General features: G+C 40.9%; 1 protein-coding gene across 1 annotated transcript in view; it reads right to left on the bottom strand.

Annotated features, from left to right (window-relative positions):
• The window catches only part of HMGXB3 (HMG-box containing 3), a 60,209-nt gene that overhangs the window by 33,673 nt on the left and 10,759 nt on the right, over window positions 1–15,777 (bottom strand). The window contains exons 6-11 of the mRNA XM_068980091.1: window positions 11,381–11,512; window positions 6,910–7,316; window positions 4,699–4,874; window positions 4,464–4,561; window positions 1,886–1,984; window positions 174–323 (exon numbers count right to left, since the gene is read on the bottom strand). Of these exons, the coding sequence (XP_068836192.1) occupies window positions 174–323; window positions 1,886–1,984; window positions 4,464–4,561; window positions 4,699–4,874; window positions 6,910–7,316; window positions 11,381–11,512 (1,062 nt within the window). The remainder of the gene's footprint in view (window positions 1–173; window positions 324–1,885; window positions 1,985–4,463; window positions 4,562–4,698; window positions 4,875–6,909; window positions 7,317–11,380; window positions 11,513–15,777) is intronic.

Here is a 15,777-nt window from a genome sequence, read left to right as displayed (position 1 = left end):
GAGGATAAGGAAGCCCAGAAAGAAGGCACTTGCCAGGTTCAGAACCTAGAACCTGGCTCCAGTTCTGGTGCTAACTACAGTATGTACCAAGAAATCCTTTTACTTCTCCTAAAGCTGAACTGCCAACAGAGCCCTGTCCAAGACTGGGGGATGTGTTTGGGGAAGGAACTCACGAGAACCTTGGTGGTTTTCTCAGTTCGGTCTTTGGCAAGGTTAAAACCACAGCTGGGACAAATCCGAGGTTTATGCCGGTTGGTGTAGACATAGCTACAAGAGGGATTCTTGCACTTTCCCCGACCTCGTGATGTAGCCAGGCCCAAATCCTAAAAAATAAGACCATATTTCAATTCTACAAGTCAATTTACACCTGTGCAGAGCCAAGAATCAGGATGACCTGCTACTGGTAAAACAGAGGAGAGTGACAATTACAAAACCAGATTTAGACCAGCTCTCAAAGAGCCTTGAAAGTATCTTGAAACAAGATACTTTTTCTGTGGTTATCCCCTTTCAGTCTTAATATAGCCTGAACAGTTCTGCCAAGTCCTCCTATCTGTGAAACAAAGATGAATCTCAAAAGTCAGAAATTCAAATGCCTTCAGGGTCCAGGCAATCAGCAGTGAAGCAGGTCTGTTCTAACAGAATGCCAGGGGGACCAAAGACTTCAAGCTCCGTCTGAAGAAATACTGTGACCTGTGGCCTCTACAAGCTCACAGCTCTGGCACTAAGGCTCTTACAACAAGCTGCAGTCTAATCAGCCGAAGAGAGGGTCCTGGGCAGTCCCCACCAAATGGTGCCCCCGGTGGCCTCCCATAGCCACAGGGAAGAGACAGTGAAGGGATGGACAGCACAAAGAAGGGAGTGATTAGGCCTTTGGAAAATGAAGCCTGAGCAGCCCTCCAGGATAAGAGAGCCCTCTTCCCAAGATAGGGACAGAAAAGGCAATGACCCACCATACTATGTTGTCTTGTTCCTACTGAATGCCCAGCACAGGGCATGGCACAAAGAATGTGCTCAATAGAAATTTCGGAATTTTTAAAAATCTTGAATTTAAAAAAATCTAGCTGCTTCCTCAAAATCTGTGCGTCTCACTCATCCAGGGAAACTGCCAAAGGTTACCTGGCTGGTTTGGTACCTTAAGGATCAACAAAATTAGAGAGTATTGAGCAAGAGAAGCCCCAAAACATGCTTTCTAAGCCAACAGAGTATTTTACAGACAGTGAAAACTGAGGACCAGAGAAGGAAAGAGCCTCCAGGTCAGACGGCACGCCAGCAGTAGAGCCAGAACCGCTTTTGGACTAGGTCTTTCGACATCTACTGTTTATTTCACTGCTCCAGGCTGCTTAGCCTGCAAAAGAATGACCCCAGAGCCACACATTCGTTTTGGGGGATGTTAATATGTTATGTTAAAAATAAAAGCAGGGGAGGGAAAACCTTGGTGGGAAACACCAGGTTGAACAAAATAAGTTGCTTTTACTAAAGCACTTCTGAAACCCTATCAGATACTAGTACTGAATGTGACTGTTATAGGGAGAAAAAAATACATTTCTCAAACTTGCATGTAGAGCACTAAAAGGTCTAAAGATGGCTGAATGCTGAAGCTGGACTGAATTCTCAGTGACCTTCCCGGAGAACTACTCTCAAGAGAAATATCTTGGTCAGCTGGCCTACACTTCATGGATCTCACTTGGGAAAAACAAGAAACCTAGCTGATTCACTCAGTAATCACTATGATTTGTTCCAGTGACAAGATGTTTAGAATCAATGATCAAGCCCTCACCCTACTCTCACTCCCAAGTACCACTCCCCACCCCCCTCAGACTCCTACTCACCCTCCACCACACAACCAAACCACCCCTGTGTCCGCCCATCACTTAGTTCCACTTACCAGTGTGACAGTGCAGCTGTACTTATATGGAGGAAACATATCGGGCTTGACCTCCACAACTTTCACCTGAGATGTCCTGTTGGTTTGGCCATTTGATAGCTGCAGATCAAAACAGATTACTTAGTGCTCCTGAACCTCAGGCAAGCTCCTGAGGTCCTATGTACTGGAACAGCTTGAGGAAACAGTTGCCCAGGAAGTTGTAGAGCTATGCTCCAAATGAGCCCTCTGGGATGCAGGTCAGCAGTCCCCAGCCCACCAAAGGTTGAATGTCGCTTTCAACTCCAGGGGTTGCCACATTCCTTTGCACAGCTTCCAACACTGCATATTGGTAACACTATAAATCAGATTTACAACTACTATCAGGTGAGAAAAGCATATAATTGCTCTATACACAAATATGTGGTTGAATTATGCTGACATAAAGAAGTCTGTGGAATTCCCCAGCAGTCCAATGGTTAGGATTCTGCACTTCCACAGCCAGGGGCCTGTGTCTGATCCTTGATTTGGGAACTAAGATCCCATTTTTTTTGGCATGGCCAAAAAAAAAAAGACATCTGAAAGATTATTCACTAAAATGCCACAGGTTGAGAGGAAGATAATGGTTTTTTCCCATTTTACCAGTAGCTATAAATTTCTCAAATGTTCTACACAAAATGCAAAGAAGATGAAGGAAGCATTCTAAATTAAAAATAACTATTCTGTAATAATTTAATTTCCAGAATATAAGATTTCATGGAACTTAACTGGTTTAAGACAGAGAAGGCGATGGCACCCCACTCCAGTACTCTTGCCTGGAAAATCCCATGGACAGAGAAGCCTGGTAGGCTGCAGTCCATGGGGTCGCTAAGAGTTGGATACAACTGAGCGACTTCACTTTCACTTTTCACTTTCATGCACTGGAGAAGGAAATGGTAACCCACTCCAGTGTTCTTGCCTGGAGAATCCCAGGGACGGGGGAGCCTGGTGGGCTTCCGTCTATGGGGTCGCACAGAGTCGGACACAAGTGAAGTGACTTAGCAGCAGCAGCAGCAACAAAAGCATTTGCGGCTTTTTACAAATACTGAATTTGCAAATGAAAAGGAAACTACGGAGAAGATTGGCAACTTACACACATAAAGGAGCTCTAAGGCCTTGGGATCTAGGAAGTCACCGAAGCAGACTCATTACCATCCTTCTAGACTCAAAGACCACACATGCACCCAGAGGTGTCACCACTACTGAGTGAAAACAGACCAACCTTCAAAGGAGAAGCTGACTGATACCCTTGTTGGGACAGACTTAGAACTATCACATAAAAGCAGGTACCTGACAGCACAGGGAAAGGGAGAAGGCAGACTGATGTTCCTATTCCAATGTGGTCCGTTTTGGGGCTTTCAATTTCAAACTGAGGGGTCATGAAATTAATTTAATGGGCTGAAATCAGGATTGTGAAAAAGAAATGGAAAAATGACTGCATTTAATATGGGCATAGCTTCATTAAGCTTTTAATGTGTAGATGTATGTACGTCTACTGATGTAGAAATGTGTTTATTACTGATAGGCATGCTCAGAAAAAACTGCAACAAAAAATCTAAGAAAAAAGGTGCTTCAACACATGCAATTTTGACACCTGGTAATAAATCTTTAACAGCTTTATCATTAAATGGAATGAACTGTACTGGCTGCATGCCAGTGGATGAGATGGTTGGATGGCATCACCAATTCAATGGACATGAACTTGGGCAAACTGGGAGACAGTGAGGGGCAAGGAAGCCTGGCGCGCTGCAATCCATGGCATTGTGATGAGTCGGACTTGACCTGGTGAATGAACAACAAGCCAGTATATGGAGAAAGAGCCATTCTTTTAGGTTTGAAAGATTACATTTAAAACATAAACACAGACAAATGCAGCAAAGGACTCGAGGGCTGAAACAGTGCACACCACTGTCAATAACTGGTATTTCTAGGTGACAGGATCCTAAGACTTATTTCCTTTCTGCCTTACCTGAACTTTCTACAGCAATCATGCATTCATTTTTTTCTAAAAAGATATGACAACTAAATGCAGTATCTAATCCTAGACCAGATCCTGTACTGAAGCAGAAAATGCTATAATGGACTTAACTGGGTAAAACTGACAAAACTGGAATACACATGAAAAAATATCAATGTTTCATTCAGTAGCAAAATACTGCTATTTTTAGGAAAGGCACAATTAAGCATTAAAGAGTAAAAGGCCACGTTACCCTTAAATTATGACTATTTTAAATACACACACACACAATGGGGGAGGATACATGAACACAAATTATAATGCAAAATGGGCTAATACGTTAACAGTAGGTGACGTTAGAGAGTGCACAGGTGCTCTTTGTACTACTTTTATTCTTACAATTTGTTTTAAATTGTTTCTAAAAAGAAGTACACATAACAAGAAATTTAAAAAATAGACAAGTCATTCATGCTAAACCTACTCCCAGAGCTCTACCAGTGTAATAATGGAGGCTTTTTGCCTATGGCTTTGAGACACTCAATGGAAGCCCTGTTCTCAGAGCAGCCAGTCCCCCCAGGGAGCTCCCCCTCTGGGGAATGGTCTTACCTTCACCTCACCAGTGCTAGATGGCTGCTGGATGGGCTGGCCCAGCTGCTTCAGCGTGCTTGGCTTCAGGCCACAAGTCCTCACAGAGGGAGTCTTATCTGAGACAATCAGGAGCCAAACTGGTGACTTAAGTGCATTCAGAGTGGCCCTAAGTCTCTCATCTCTATGCTCAACCCCAACTCCTGCCCCCTTCCCTTTCAACAGTCCCTCTTCCCGGGTCTGTCCCAGACCTTACCACTCAGAGGGAAGGCCTGCCTGGCCTTGGGCAGTCCCATGCTGCTGCCTCGGCCCACATTAGCTGGGGCTGGAAGAATTGCTCTCATGGGTCTTGCTGCAGCCAGTAATGATGGCTTGCCCCGCGCTCTGCCTTTAAGCTCTGGGGCTCTGGGCATAGGAGTGAGCAGGTCAACTCTGAAAAAAAAAAAAAGGAAACTTTCCTAGAAATTCCAGACCAAGGGGAAGAAAATCCAAATGCTATCTCCAGATAGCACTTCTTTATTAGAGGAATACTGTCCTGGTTAAAATGTCATACTTTAGACATTAATTAAACCATTAAGTAGCTCTGTAACCCTGGGCAGGAAATCCCACTTCTGTTTACCTTAAGTTTCTGATACATGAAATGGGAAAGTAATTACAGGTACTTTCATGGGTCATTATGAAGATTTTTTAAAAGTGCAAAACCATGCCTACGGTGAGGAATTATCACCAGCCAAGGCAGTTGTAACATCTAGTCCACCCCTAGTCAGCTTAAGTATTTACAGTGTATCAGTCTCCCACATGAGGGCTGCTGAGAGGCCCTGGAGAACAAAGTCTGTGTTTCCTTCATCTCTGTGGCTCCAATTTGAGCATAAAGCCTGTCCACAGGAGGCCTCAATACACCTTGGCTGCCCAAAGCAAAAGTGCACAGCGTCCTTCTCTAAAGACACAGAACCATCTCAGAGTATTGATATATTGTTAAATTTTAAAAGGCAATGAGTCAAAGTATGTATGTTATGCTGCCATTTGTATAAAGAAAGGTGGGGAAAAAAAATAGACACACACACACACAATTGACCTTGAATAGCATGTATTAGGGGAACTGACCTACACGTACTCAAAAGCTCACTGATAACTGCACAGCCCTTTCTCCATATCCAGAGTTCCCCAACCCACTGCACACCATGTAGTACAACAGAATGTATGTGCTGAAAACAATCCGTATGTAAGTGGACCCACACCATGCAAGTCCATGTTTGTTCAAGAGTTAACTCCTATGTACAAACATCACATTTTCCCACCTTTCTTTACACAAATTTAGCACACCATATATATTTTAATATCGATTTTAAAAACAATATTATTATAAACACACACACACACTCCTATCTGTTTATATATACTTAAAATTATCTCTAAAAACACAGAAAGTTGGGAATATTGTCTGTGGTAAATGGGAATGGAGCACTGAAGGATGGGACAGAACGATTTTTTTTCAGGATATATTTCTTACATCTTGGAGTTTGAACTAAGTATATTTTCTATTCAACAATAAAAAAATTTCATCATAATAATATAAGCCAGAATTTCTAAACCATGACAGTACTAACATTTTGGGCCAAATAATTCTCTGGCACAAGAGGCTGTCCTGTGCAGTGCAGAATGTCTAGCGGCATCCTTGGCCTCTATCAGTAGATGCCAGTAACACTCTCTCCCCAACTGTGTCAACCAAAAATGTCTCCAAACACTGCCACAATGTCCCCTGGAGCACTGTGCCCCTTTGAGAACCACTGATATAAACAAATAAGGAATTTCCATTTTAAGATGACAGTTGCCTTTGGAAAGCAGCTACATAGAGCATCCAGTTAAACCTCTAAAAAAGGGAGGAAAAACAGCCGATACTTATGGACCTCTCCTATCTGAAAGCTTTACATGTGATCTTTTTCAGGCAGTATGGTCAGGCATTGAAGATATGATTTTTTTTTTTTTTAGAAGACTCAACTCAAAATTTTCCAGAGGGGGAGAATGGGTATGCAGTGTCTGTGCCCAGTCAAACAGAAGCTCAGGAAAGAGTCACAATCAGAATTTAGTTCTCTGACCACCAGGACAGGAATCTTTACATAAGATGCCTTAATAATGCCTCGCTTTCCAAATGTAGGGGCCAGGATTGAACACTAGGTCTGTAACACTGCCCACAGTCTGTACTAGCAAAACTCTACAATAAATGCTTTAGGGAGACTGACTGAAGAGATGTATAAGGACCAGGAACAGTAGTGAAAAGACAGCAGAGTATAGGAGAAAAGGCAAATCAATGTCTCTCAGACTTGGTTTCTGTATCCAACATAGAAACCATGAATTGGGCTCTGTTGCCTGTCTCAGGAATGCTATAAAGACATGGACAACACACACACTGGGCACTTCACAAGCTGCTGTTCTAAACGCAATGCTATATATAAACACACTGGGTTACCCTGTAGGCTTTTTAGGAGCAGGGAGTGAACCGGAGGTGCTGGTCCCCTCGGCTGGCGGTGGCACATCTAGTCCAGGACTGTCATTTTCAGTTGTTCCCAGAGAGACCTCAGGCTTGACCACTGGCGTCTTAATGACTGCTGTACCATGATTCCCAGGAGTTTCCTTGACCAAAACATGGGCATCTGAGATGATCACTTCCTCCCACTCATTCTCCTCACCCACTTCTCTTGGAGGAGCTACACTGAGAAGCTGGCTTACAGCTTCTGAGTTCTCCAGAGTCAGTTTGGAAGCGTTTTCCTTAGCGGAATTTTGCTCAGTGGTGACAGGCTGCTGATTTCTTTTAACCACAGAGCCTTTGGAGGAGACACCAGAAGTCAATTCCACTTTGACTTTGGCTGGCTTTTCCTAGAAAAAATAAGAAAACCTTTTATGCATGTGGCATTTTACAGACGACAACACATTTACAAATATTCTCTCATTTGATCCTCGTAACAATAATGTATGAGCAACAGATAAGAAGTTGAGGCTGAGAGAGGAAGAGGCTGACTTCAGGTCCCAAGTTTTACAAAACTGGCCTGAACCTAAGTCTTCTGATTCCCGTTTCCTTTCGCCATAATATTCAAGGCTATAGTTGGCATAAACCTATTCTTCTAATAAATTTCTTAATGACATGTTTCTTTAGGTTTCAGCAAACAAATACTGGTATTTTTTTTACTTCAACCTCTGACTGTTCAAGGCCTACTTCTTAAAAAAATTTCTTAACAGTGGTTATGTCCAAAATTGATCTCAGAGGTTTTTTCTTCCACATGAATAGTGAAAGGCACTATAAACTAGAAGACAAACCACAAAAGCTGGGTTCTGTCTAGGCTCTGCTTCATCATAACTGCTTATGTCACCTGAGGCAAGCTTCATCTGATTCCTCATTTCCCATTATGGAAGAAGAGAGCTCTTTGGTCAACGGCAGGAAGACAGCCTTTTGGGAGACTTAATTGTTCATGGAGGGGCGGGACCCCTCTTTGCACTTTTCAGGAAGCTCAGTACCTGTGGCCAATGCCATTAAATTTCAGTATTGTCTCCCAGTCATTGACTATCAAAAAACCCTTACATTTCTTAAGTCCCTCTGGGCCACACGGTGCCTCTGGCTAAGAACCAACATAGATAACCTTTAAGAAATCTCCAATAAAGCATTCTTAGGTTTTAACATGGAGAAGGAAATGGCAACCCACTCAAGTACTCTTGCCTGGAATATCCCATGGACGGAGGAGCCTGGTGGGCTGCAGTCCATGGGGTCACTAAGAGTCGGACATGACTGAGCGACTTCACTTTCACTTTTCACTTTCATGCACTGGAGAAGGAAATGGCAACCCATTCCAGTGTTCTTGCCTGGAGAATCCCAGGATGGGGGAGCCTGGTGGGTTGCACAGTCGGACACGACTAAAGCGACTTAGCAGCAGCAGGTTCTAACACACGATGACAAACCATGAAGACAAAAAACATTCTTAGTAAATTGTACTCAGCTTCCTGACTGCTCAAGAGGGAAGTCAGCAGAAAAACAGGAAACATGTTAAACCAAATCCTTGAGATGAGGTATTTGAGCAAAATGTTGCCCACTAAGTAGGCTATAGACAAAAATTCTTTGCAGGAAGACTGAGTAATTTAAGCAAACAGAGCAAAAAACCTGAGCTAGTGATCTCACATTTCCTTCACCCAGCATACCCTTTTTAGATGTCACTTTCTTTCAAGATGGAAGACAAATACTACCAGTTCCTCATGCAGAGACCTCAATTACTGCTATAGGAGTGAGGCCTTGAGCTAAAGAGCCTTATATACCATCTTTTGTTCCATCCAACTCACTGGGAACTGTGCCACATGTTTCTTGGGCTAATTTTAGCCAGTATGAACTCCAGAACAATATAAGAAAAGGTGAGTCATTTCCTGACTGGCATGGACATATTTGGAACTTTCAGAAACTATTTATACTTGCTCCTTCAAAAATCAGAACTCAAGAAATCTTAAGATTCTGCAGCTTAACAGCACAGCAATGCCTGCAGTCTGGTTTAGTGGAAAAGACAATAGCATAATTAACAATGTCAATGTAACAAGTCATTTCTCCTCAATCTATTTTTCCTCAGCTAGAAACTGGGAGTTGAACTAGCTGATAACCAAAGTCACTTCTATCTCTAAAATTTTAAATGCATTTATGCTACAATGTTATCCTTTTTCTTCTCAAAATTACTTATTCTGTTCCAAGGAGACTTAGAAATCACACTATATGCTCTTTACATGGTAATTCTTTTTTAAAAATATTTACTTATTATTTATTTGGCGGCATCGGCTCTTCATTGCAGTCAATAGGCTTAGTTGCCCCCAAGGCATGTGGGATCTTAATTCCCCAACCAGGGATTGAACCCGTGTCTCCTGCATTAGGAGGTGGATTCTTCACCACTGGACCACCAGGGAAATCCCTACATGGTAATTCTTGGAAAAATCTTGGAGGAAAAAAATCTCTGACTTAGCAAGTAAAGACAGGAGACAAGTAGCTAAGAAAAAAAATTTATGCACGTCATGAGTTCGATCTCAGAAAGAGAATGGCTTAACAGTTATTTCAATAAAAGGGGAGGGGAGAAGACAAAATGAAAAAGCAAAGAAAGCCAAAGTCAAAACAGAATCTGAAACAGATTGTGCACAGGATCGGTTAGACTCACGCAAAAGCACAGGAAACAAGATCATCTGACAGACCTGCTGTGCATCAGTGAAGAAGGACCAAGGAGAAGTCCAACTGCTACCCAATTCTATCTTCCTACTGCAGTTGGGGAAGTGTATTTTGGGAGAATAATTAGGGTGGGAATAAATGAAATGGCTTCACAACACAAAAACTCCACAAAGCCCTAGGTATTTCCTGCCCCTTGAAGTGTTAATGTTCACAGTAATAACAAGAGACAATTATACTGCTGCCAACAATGGGAGCAGTGAACCCCTACAGAGGACTGAATATATAATTACACTAGAAATGAACCATCCACTTTGCATGGATAATTTCATCTGACCCCTCCAACAATCCTACTGATGTAGGTAATATTCTTAGCTTCTATTTACAAATCAAGCCTAAATCAAGAACAGAAATGTAGAATGACTTTCCCAAGGTTACAACGTTAAATACCTGAGTAGGGGTTTGAACTGAGGAAGCTGACTCCAGAATTATATTCTTAATTATTAACCTATTCTGTCTCCAAAACTGGTGCTATCCTGAACTTCAATACTTAGCCAGAGGGCAAAAGTCACTATCCTGATAATTTTCTAAGAAATGTTCTGTGGAAAATGCCCCAAAGGAACTTAGTAAGTATGATACTATGTAAGTTTTCTCTACAGAGAAAATAAGTCTGGACCATGAGTTGAAACACATGATGAACACAATCCTAGCCTAAACTATTTTCACAAAAACAATGCCTTCTCTTTCCTTTTCTATCTACCCAAATTCTATTGCTCTTTCCAAATCATCTCCTCTATAAAACAGCTTCTATTTTAGTCCTTTTGTCCCTAGATAATTTATAGTCTCATATCAAAAATGTGGCAAGTAGGTATGATTTATAGTCAGTGCCAAGCACACAGCAGGTAACAAAAAACATGTTCTGAACTGAACATCACAGGGGCATAGCTCTAATGCTCATTTATTTACCGAGCACCACTTATTTGGAGACAGAAGTACATATTTGGAAAGTTAAACTATGGCAGAGCTTGAATACTGGGTTAAAGACCTCCACTTGTAATAGAAGCTATAGGAAACTAAGTGGGCTTCCCTGGTGGCTCAGACGGTAAAGAATCTGCCTGCAATGTGGGCGACCTGCGTTTGATCCCTGGGTCGGGAAGATTCCCTGGAGAAGGAAATGACTACCCACTCCAGTATTCTTGCCTGGAAAATCCCATGAACAGAGGAGCCTGTTGGGCTACAGTCCATGGGATTGCAAAGATTCAGACAATACTGAGCAACTAACACTTTCCACATGACACTAAAAGGACTCAAAGCTAAGGAATGAGATGTGCCCTGTGTGTATGAATAGTTAGGCAGTTAGTGTGGAGGGTGGATTGCTAAAAATGTGACCCTAACAGGAAATGAATAATTTAACATAGTATAGTCATTCATGGAAAACTATGAAGCAATTAAAGATAACGTTTTTGAAGAATATTTAACGATATGGTACAGTGAAAGAAAAAAGACAAGATACAGAATTTCTATACCCACGAATAAAGACTAGAAAAAATCTTAACAGACACTGAAATCTTAACAATGGCTTTTCTTTGGATGGAGGTTACGGATAACATTATATTCTTTCTTCTTAAAAAGAAAGAAACTGACTTATTTGTAGCATCAGAAAAGTTAAATGAATATTAATTGAAGTCATCTATTCTTAAGGGGAATAGTAAGGTTACTCTGTGGGGTTTCCAAAGCAGTGATGGCCAATGGACTCTACCTTTGGGATCCACTTCCCTCCGAGGAAGTTACCACAGGTGGGGCACTTGGGTGGCTTGTGCCTGGTGACGTATGTAAAGGAGCAGCCTGGGCTGGTACATGTCCCATGGCCCCGCCGTGTGTATGTAGTAGTCTGTAAGAATAGAGAAGGAAAGGTCAGAATCAACAGCGCAACCTAATCTCTCTCAGATCCTGATGACTATTAGAACCCCAACAATGGCAGGAGGATATCAGCTTGCAAAAAATTAGCCAGCTCATGGTCTTAAAAGGTCAGAACTGGAAAGGCCCTAAAATACAACTAATTAGTTCACTTTTTAGAAATGGAGAAAGTGAATGCAAATGAAGAAAAACAACTGCCTAGGGTTACAGAGTTAGGTACCAGAAGAACAAAGATTATGATAGCTACAATTAATTAATTAAGTGAAGTACCACACAGTGCTAAACACTCTATCGATGTCTCATTTAAAGTTCTCAGCAATACTGAGGTAGGTATTACTACTACTGAGGTTCAGAGTGGTTAGATGCTTTGTTTCAAATCATGAATCATGTGGTGACTCAAGGACAGAGCCAGGCCTAGAAGACAGATCTTTTTGATTCCTGGTCAAAACTCCTTCCATGCATCCTGCTGCACCCTACGGCTCTCCATACATCAAAGCACTTGCTTCATCTTCATTCTTATTAGTTAAAAATCAGAGAACCTAGAATCTAGGATTCCAAGATATAAAAACAGTCCAGTCACTAAAAAAATGAGAGGGAACTCCAGTTGAAACCAGGTCCTTTGACACTCAACAGAATTTGATTATTTGTATACATATATTCAATCACTGGCTCATATAATCTCTGGTGATTTCCCTTTGAACAGAATGTATTATATTTCAGCTACAAATAGAAATTAGCCATGCTCCATTTCTTGATTAATGCTGGAAAGAAAACACTTCCCTGTCAGATCTGTTCGGTCACTTATGAATGGTTTACTCAGTTACTAATCCCTGTCTCCCTAGCCTGGCCAGAAAGCAAAAACCTCCCTTAGGAAACACCAAGCTGCCTCTAGGCTGCCTCTGGCCAGAACACCTAAGGAAAAAGGGATATGATGGTGATAGCAAATCAAGGATGAGTGTGAAGTTGTGTGGCACCAGGAAAAAGGATTTGGGTTCCAACTCCGTCACTGACACACTGAATGAGCTGGGGGTAATTCATCTTTGTTCTTGGGCCCTTGATTTCCTCTTCTGTAAAATCACCTGCCCTTTCTGCTTAATGGGTATAACTTGAGGAACAAAAAGTTTGTAAGACTATTTTTAATGGAAAATAAAACATTTGTCTTTTCTCTGACTGTGGCCCCACACAGAATAGTCATTCTGAATACATTCCCAGAGAAAAGTTAGTTCCATAAATAAATCACCACCAACCTGGAAACACTCCTAAAGAGCAGCGTACAGAAATGACTTTAGAAAATAATGCCAGTGTTCAAGGCTGATGTTGCCTTCTTAAGTAGTTCTAGAAGAGCTTGATTTAACATTTATTAGACCATGAAAGAACATTAATTTCCTGAAGAGGAAAGGTTCAGGAAAAATAATTTACTACAACTTTCTGACCTAATAAAATATTATTTATCTGTAGTGGGAATTTTAAGAGGAAAAGGCAGACTATGACAAGTTAAATATATGTACCTAAAAGAAACCAAGATACGTATCCTAAAAAAAAACCAATACAGTTACGAAGACAAAGTTAATGAGCCACAGACCAATAAATGAGATAAAATAGATTCATTAAAAATATTCAATTTGGAGTTCCCTGGTGGTCCAGTGGTTGAGAATCCACCTGCCAATGCAGGGAACACAGGTTCAATCCCTGGTCCGGGAAGATTCCACATGCTTCGGGGCAACTAAGCACACGTGCCACAACCACTGAGCCCGGGAGCTGCAACAACTGAAGCCCGTACACTCTAGAGCCCTAGCTCTGCAATGAGAAACCTGAGCACCACAGCTACAGAGTAACTCCCACCCACCGCAACTAGTAAAAGCCCACATGCAGCAATGAAGACCCAGGGCAGCCAAAAATAAATAAATCATTAAAAAAAAAAATTTAAGCATTTCAAAAGAAAATATAATAAAACATAACCAAAACAATAACAAGAAGAGGACATATTTAAACCAAATCATATTAATAATCACATTAAATATATAGTGCCTAAATACTAAATACCTAAATTATAAGGCAGAGACAGTCAGACAGGTCTTGCTCTTACAGTCAAACTATATGTTGTCTACCAAAAAGGTACTTTAAATACAATGCTACAAAAAGGTAGAAGGATGGAAAAAGATATAGCTTGTTAATAACAATAATCAAAAGAAAGCTTGATACCAGACCTAAGTAGATTTCACGGGCAACAGTGTGAGAGATAAATGCCACTTCTTAATAAAGAAGCAATAAACTTATCCAGAGAATTTAACAACTCTAAACATTTATGTATTTAATAACAGTCAAAATACATGACACATAAACTAACAGAACTGCAAAAAGAAACATATAAATCTACAACGACTGGTGGATGCTTTCTTAGTAGTTGACAAACAGTCGACAGAAAATCAGTAAGGATCTGAAATGTACAGAACATTCCAACACCAGATTACACACTCTTTTCAAATGCACTTAGACCATTTACCAAGAGAATCCATACTCTGAGCCATAAAATAAGCCACACTGAATTTAAAAGGATTCAAGTCTTATACAAACTACAAAGTTCTAATCACAATGGAATCAAATCAGAAATCGATACAGAAAGATATCTGGAAAATCCCAAATATTTGGAAAGTGATACACCTCTAAATAACTCATGGGTCAAATAAGTTAGAAAGCATTTCGAACTGAATAAAAATGAAAATATACCCTACCAAAATTTGTGGGATGCCACTAAAAGTAGTGAAAGGGAAAGGGAAAGGGAAAGTCGCTCAGTCGTGTCCGACTCTGCAACCCCATGGACTATACAATCCATGGAACTCTCCAGGCCAGAACACTGCAGGGGGTAACCCTTCCCTCGGAGAAGGCAATGGCACCCCACTCCAGTACTCCTGCCTGGAAAATCCCATGGACAGAGGAGCCTGGTGGGCTGCCATTTATAGGGTCGCACAGAGTCAGACATGACTGAAGCGACTCAGCAGCAGCAGCAGCACCCTTTCCCTTCTCCAGGGGATCTTCCCAGCCCAGGGATCGAACCCAGGTCTCTTGCATTGCAGGCAGATTCGTTGCCAGCTGAGCCACAAGAGAAGCCCGAAGTAGTGCTTGGAGGCAAATTAAGCACTAAGCAGCTATATTAGAAAAGAAAGTCTCAAATCAATAACCTCAGCTTCTACCTTAAGAAACTAGGTAAAACCAAATTAAACCCAAAGCAAGCAGCAGAATGATAATAAAGATCATGGCAGAAAAGAGTGAAACAGAAAGTAGAAAAACAATAGAGAGGATCAATGAACCCAAATGTTCCCTCTCTGAGAGCAGTAAAATCAATAACCTCTAGCCAAGTTTATCAGGGAAAAAGAAAGACGACCCAAATTACCAGTGTCAGTAATGGAGAAGGGAAATCACTACATATTTTATAGACATTAAAAGGACACAGGTTCCTCAAAACTTTAAAGACAATTACCACATGATTCAGCAATGCTGCCCTTAGGGTATTACATCCAAAAGAACTGAGAAGAGAGACTCAAACAGACATTTGTATACCAAAGTTCATATCACCAGTACTCACAATAATCAAAAGGCAGAAATAAACCAAATATCCAGCAATGTTTATGAACGGATAACAAAATGTAGTATACACACAAAATGGAATATATTTTAGCCATAAAAAGGAATGAAATTCTGATACATGTCATAAGACAGATGAACCTTGAAAACATGTTAAATGAAAAAGTCAGATTAAAAAGGTAGTATTTGAATGATTCCACTCATTTGAGGTACCTAGAATACACAAATTCCAAGAAATTAAATAGCTATTACTAGGGCCTAGGGTAGAAAGCAGGGGCAGGGAATGGGGAGTAACTGTTTAATATACACAGTTTCTGATTGGAATGATGAAAAAGTTCTGAAAATGTATAGTGCTGACGACTGCATGACACTGTGAATTGTACACTTAAAAATGACTAAAAGGGTAAATTTCATTACATATATTTTACCAGTTTTTAAAAATTATTTGAAAGACAAACTTTCAAAGCTTACATATATTTTAAGAATTGGACTTGCCATTATAAACCTTCCCACAAAGAAATCTTCAGGCCCAGATGAGTTCATTGGTAATTCTAACCATTTAAGGAAGAAATAACGCCAGTACTATACAAAACTCTTTCAAAAAATAGAAGAGCAGAAAATATTTCATAGCTCATTCTATGAAGTAAACATAACTTT

This window comes from Capricornis sumatraensis, chromosome 9 (assembly GCF_032405125.1).
Source record: "Capricornis sumatraensis isolate serow.1 chromosome 9, serow.2, whole genome shotgun sequence".
NCBI lineage: Eukaryota > Metazoa > Chordata > Mammalia > Artiodactyla > Bovidae > Capricornis > Capricornis sumatraensis.
Note: the sequence above shows the minus strand (reverse complement) of the source record. Positions and strands in the feature narration are given on the sequence as shown.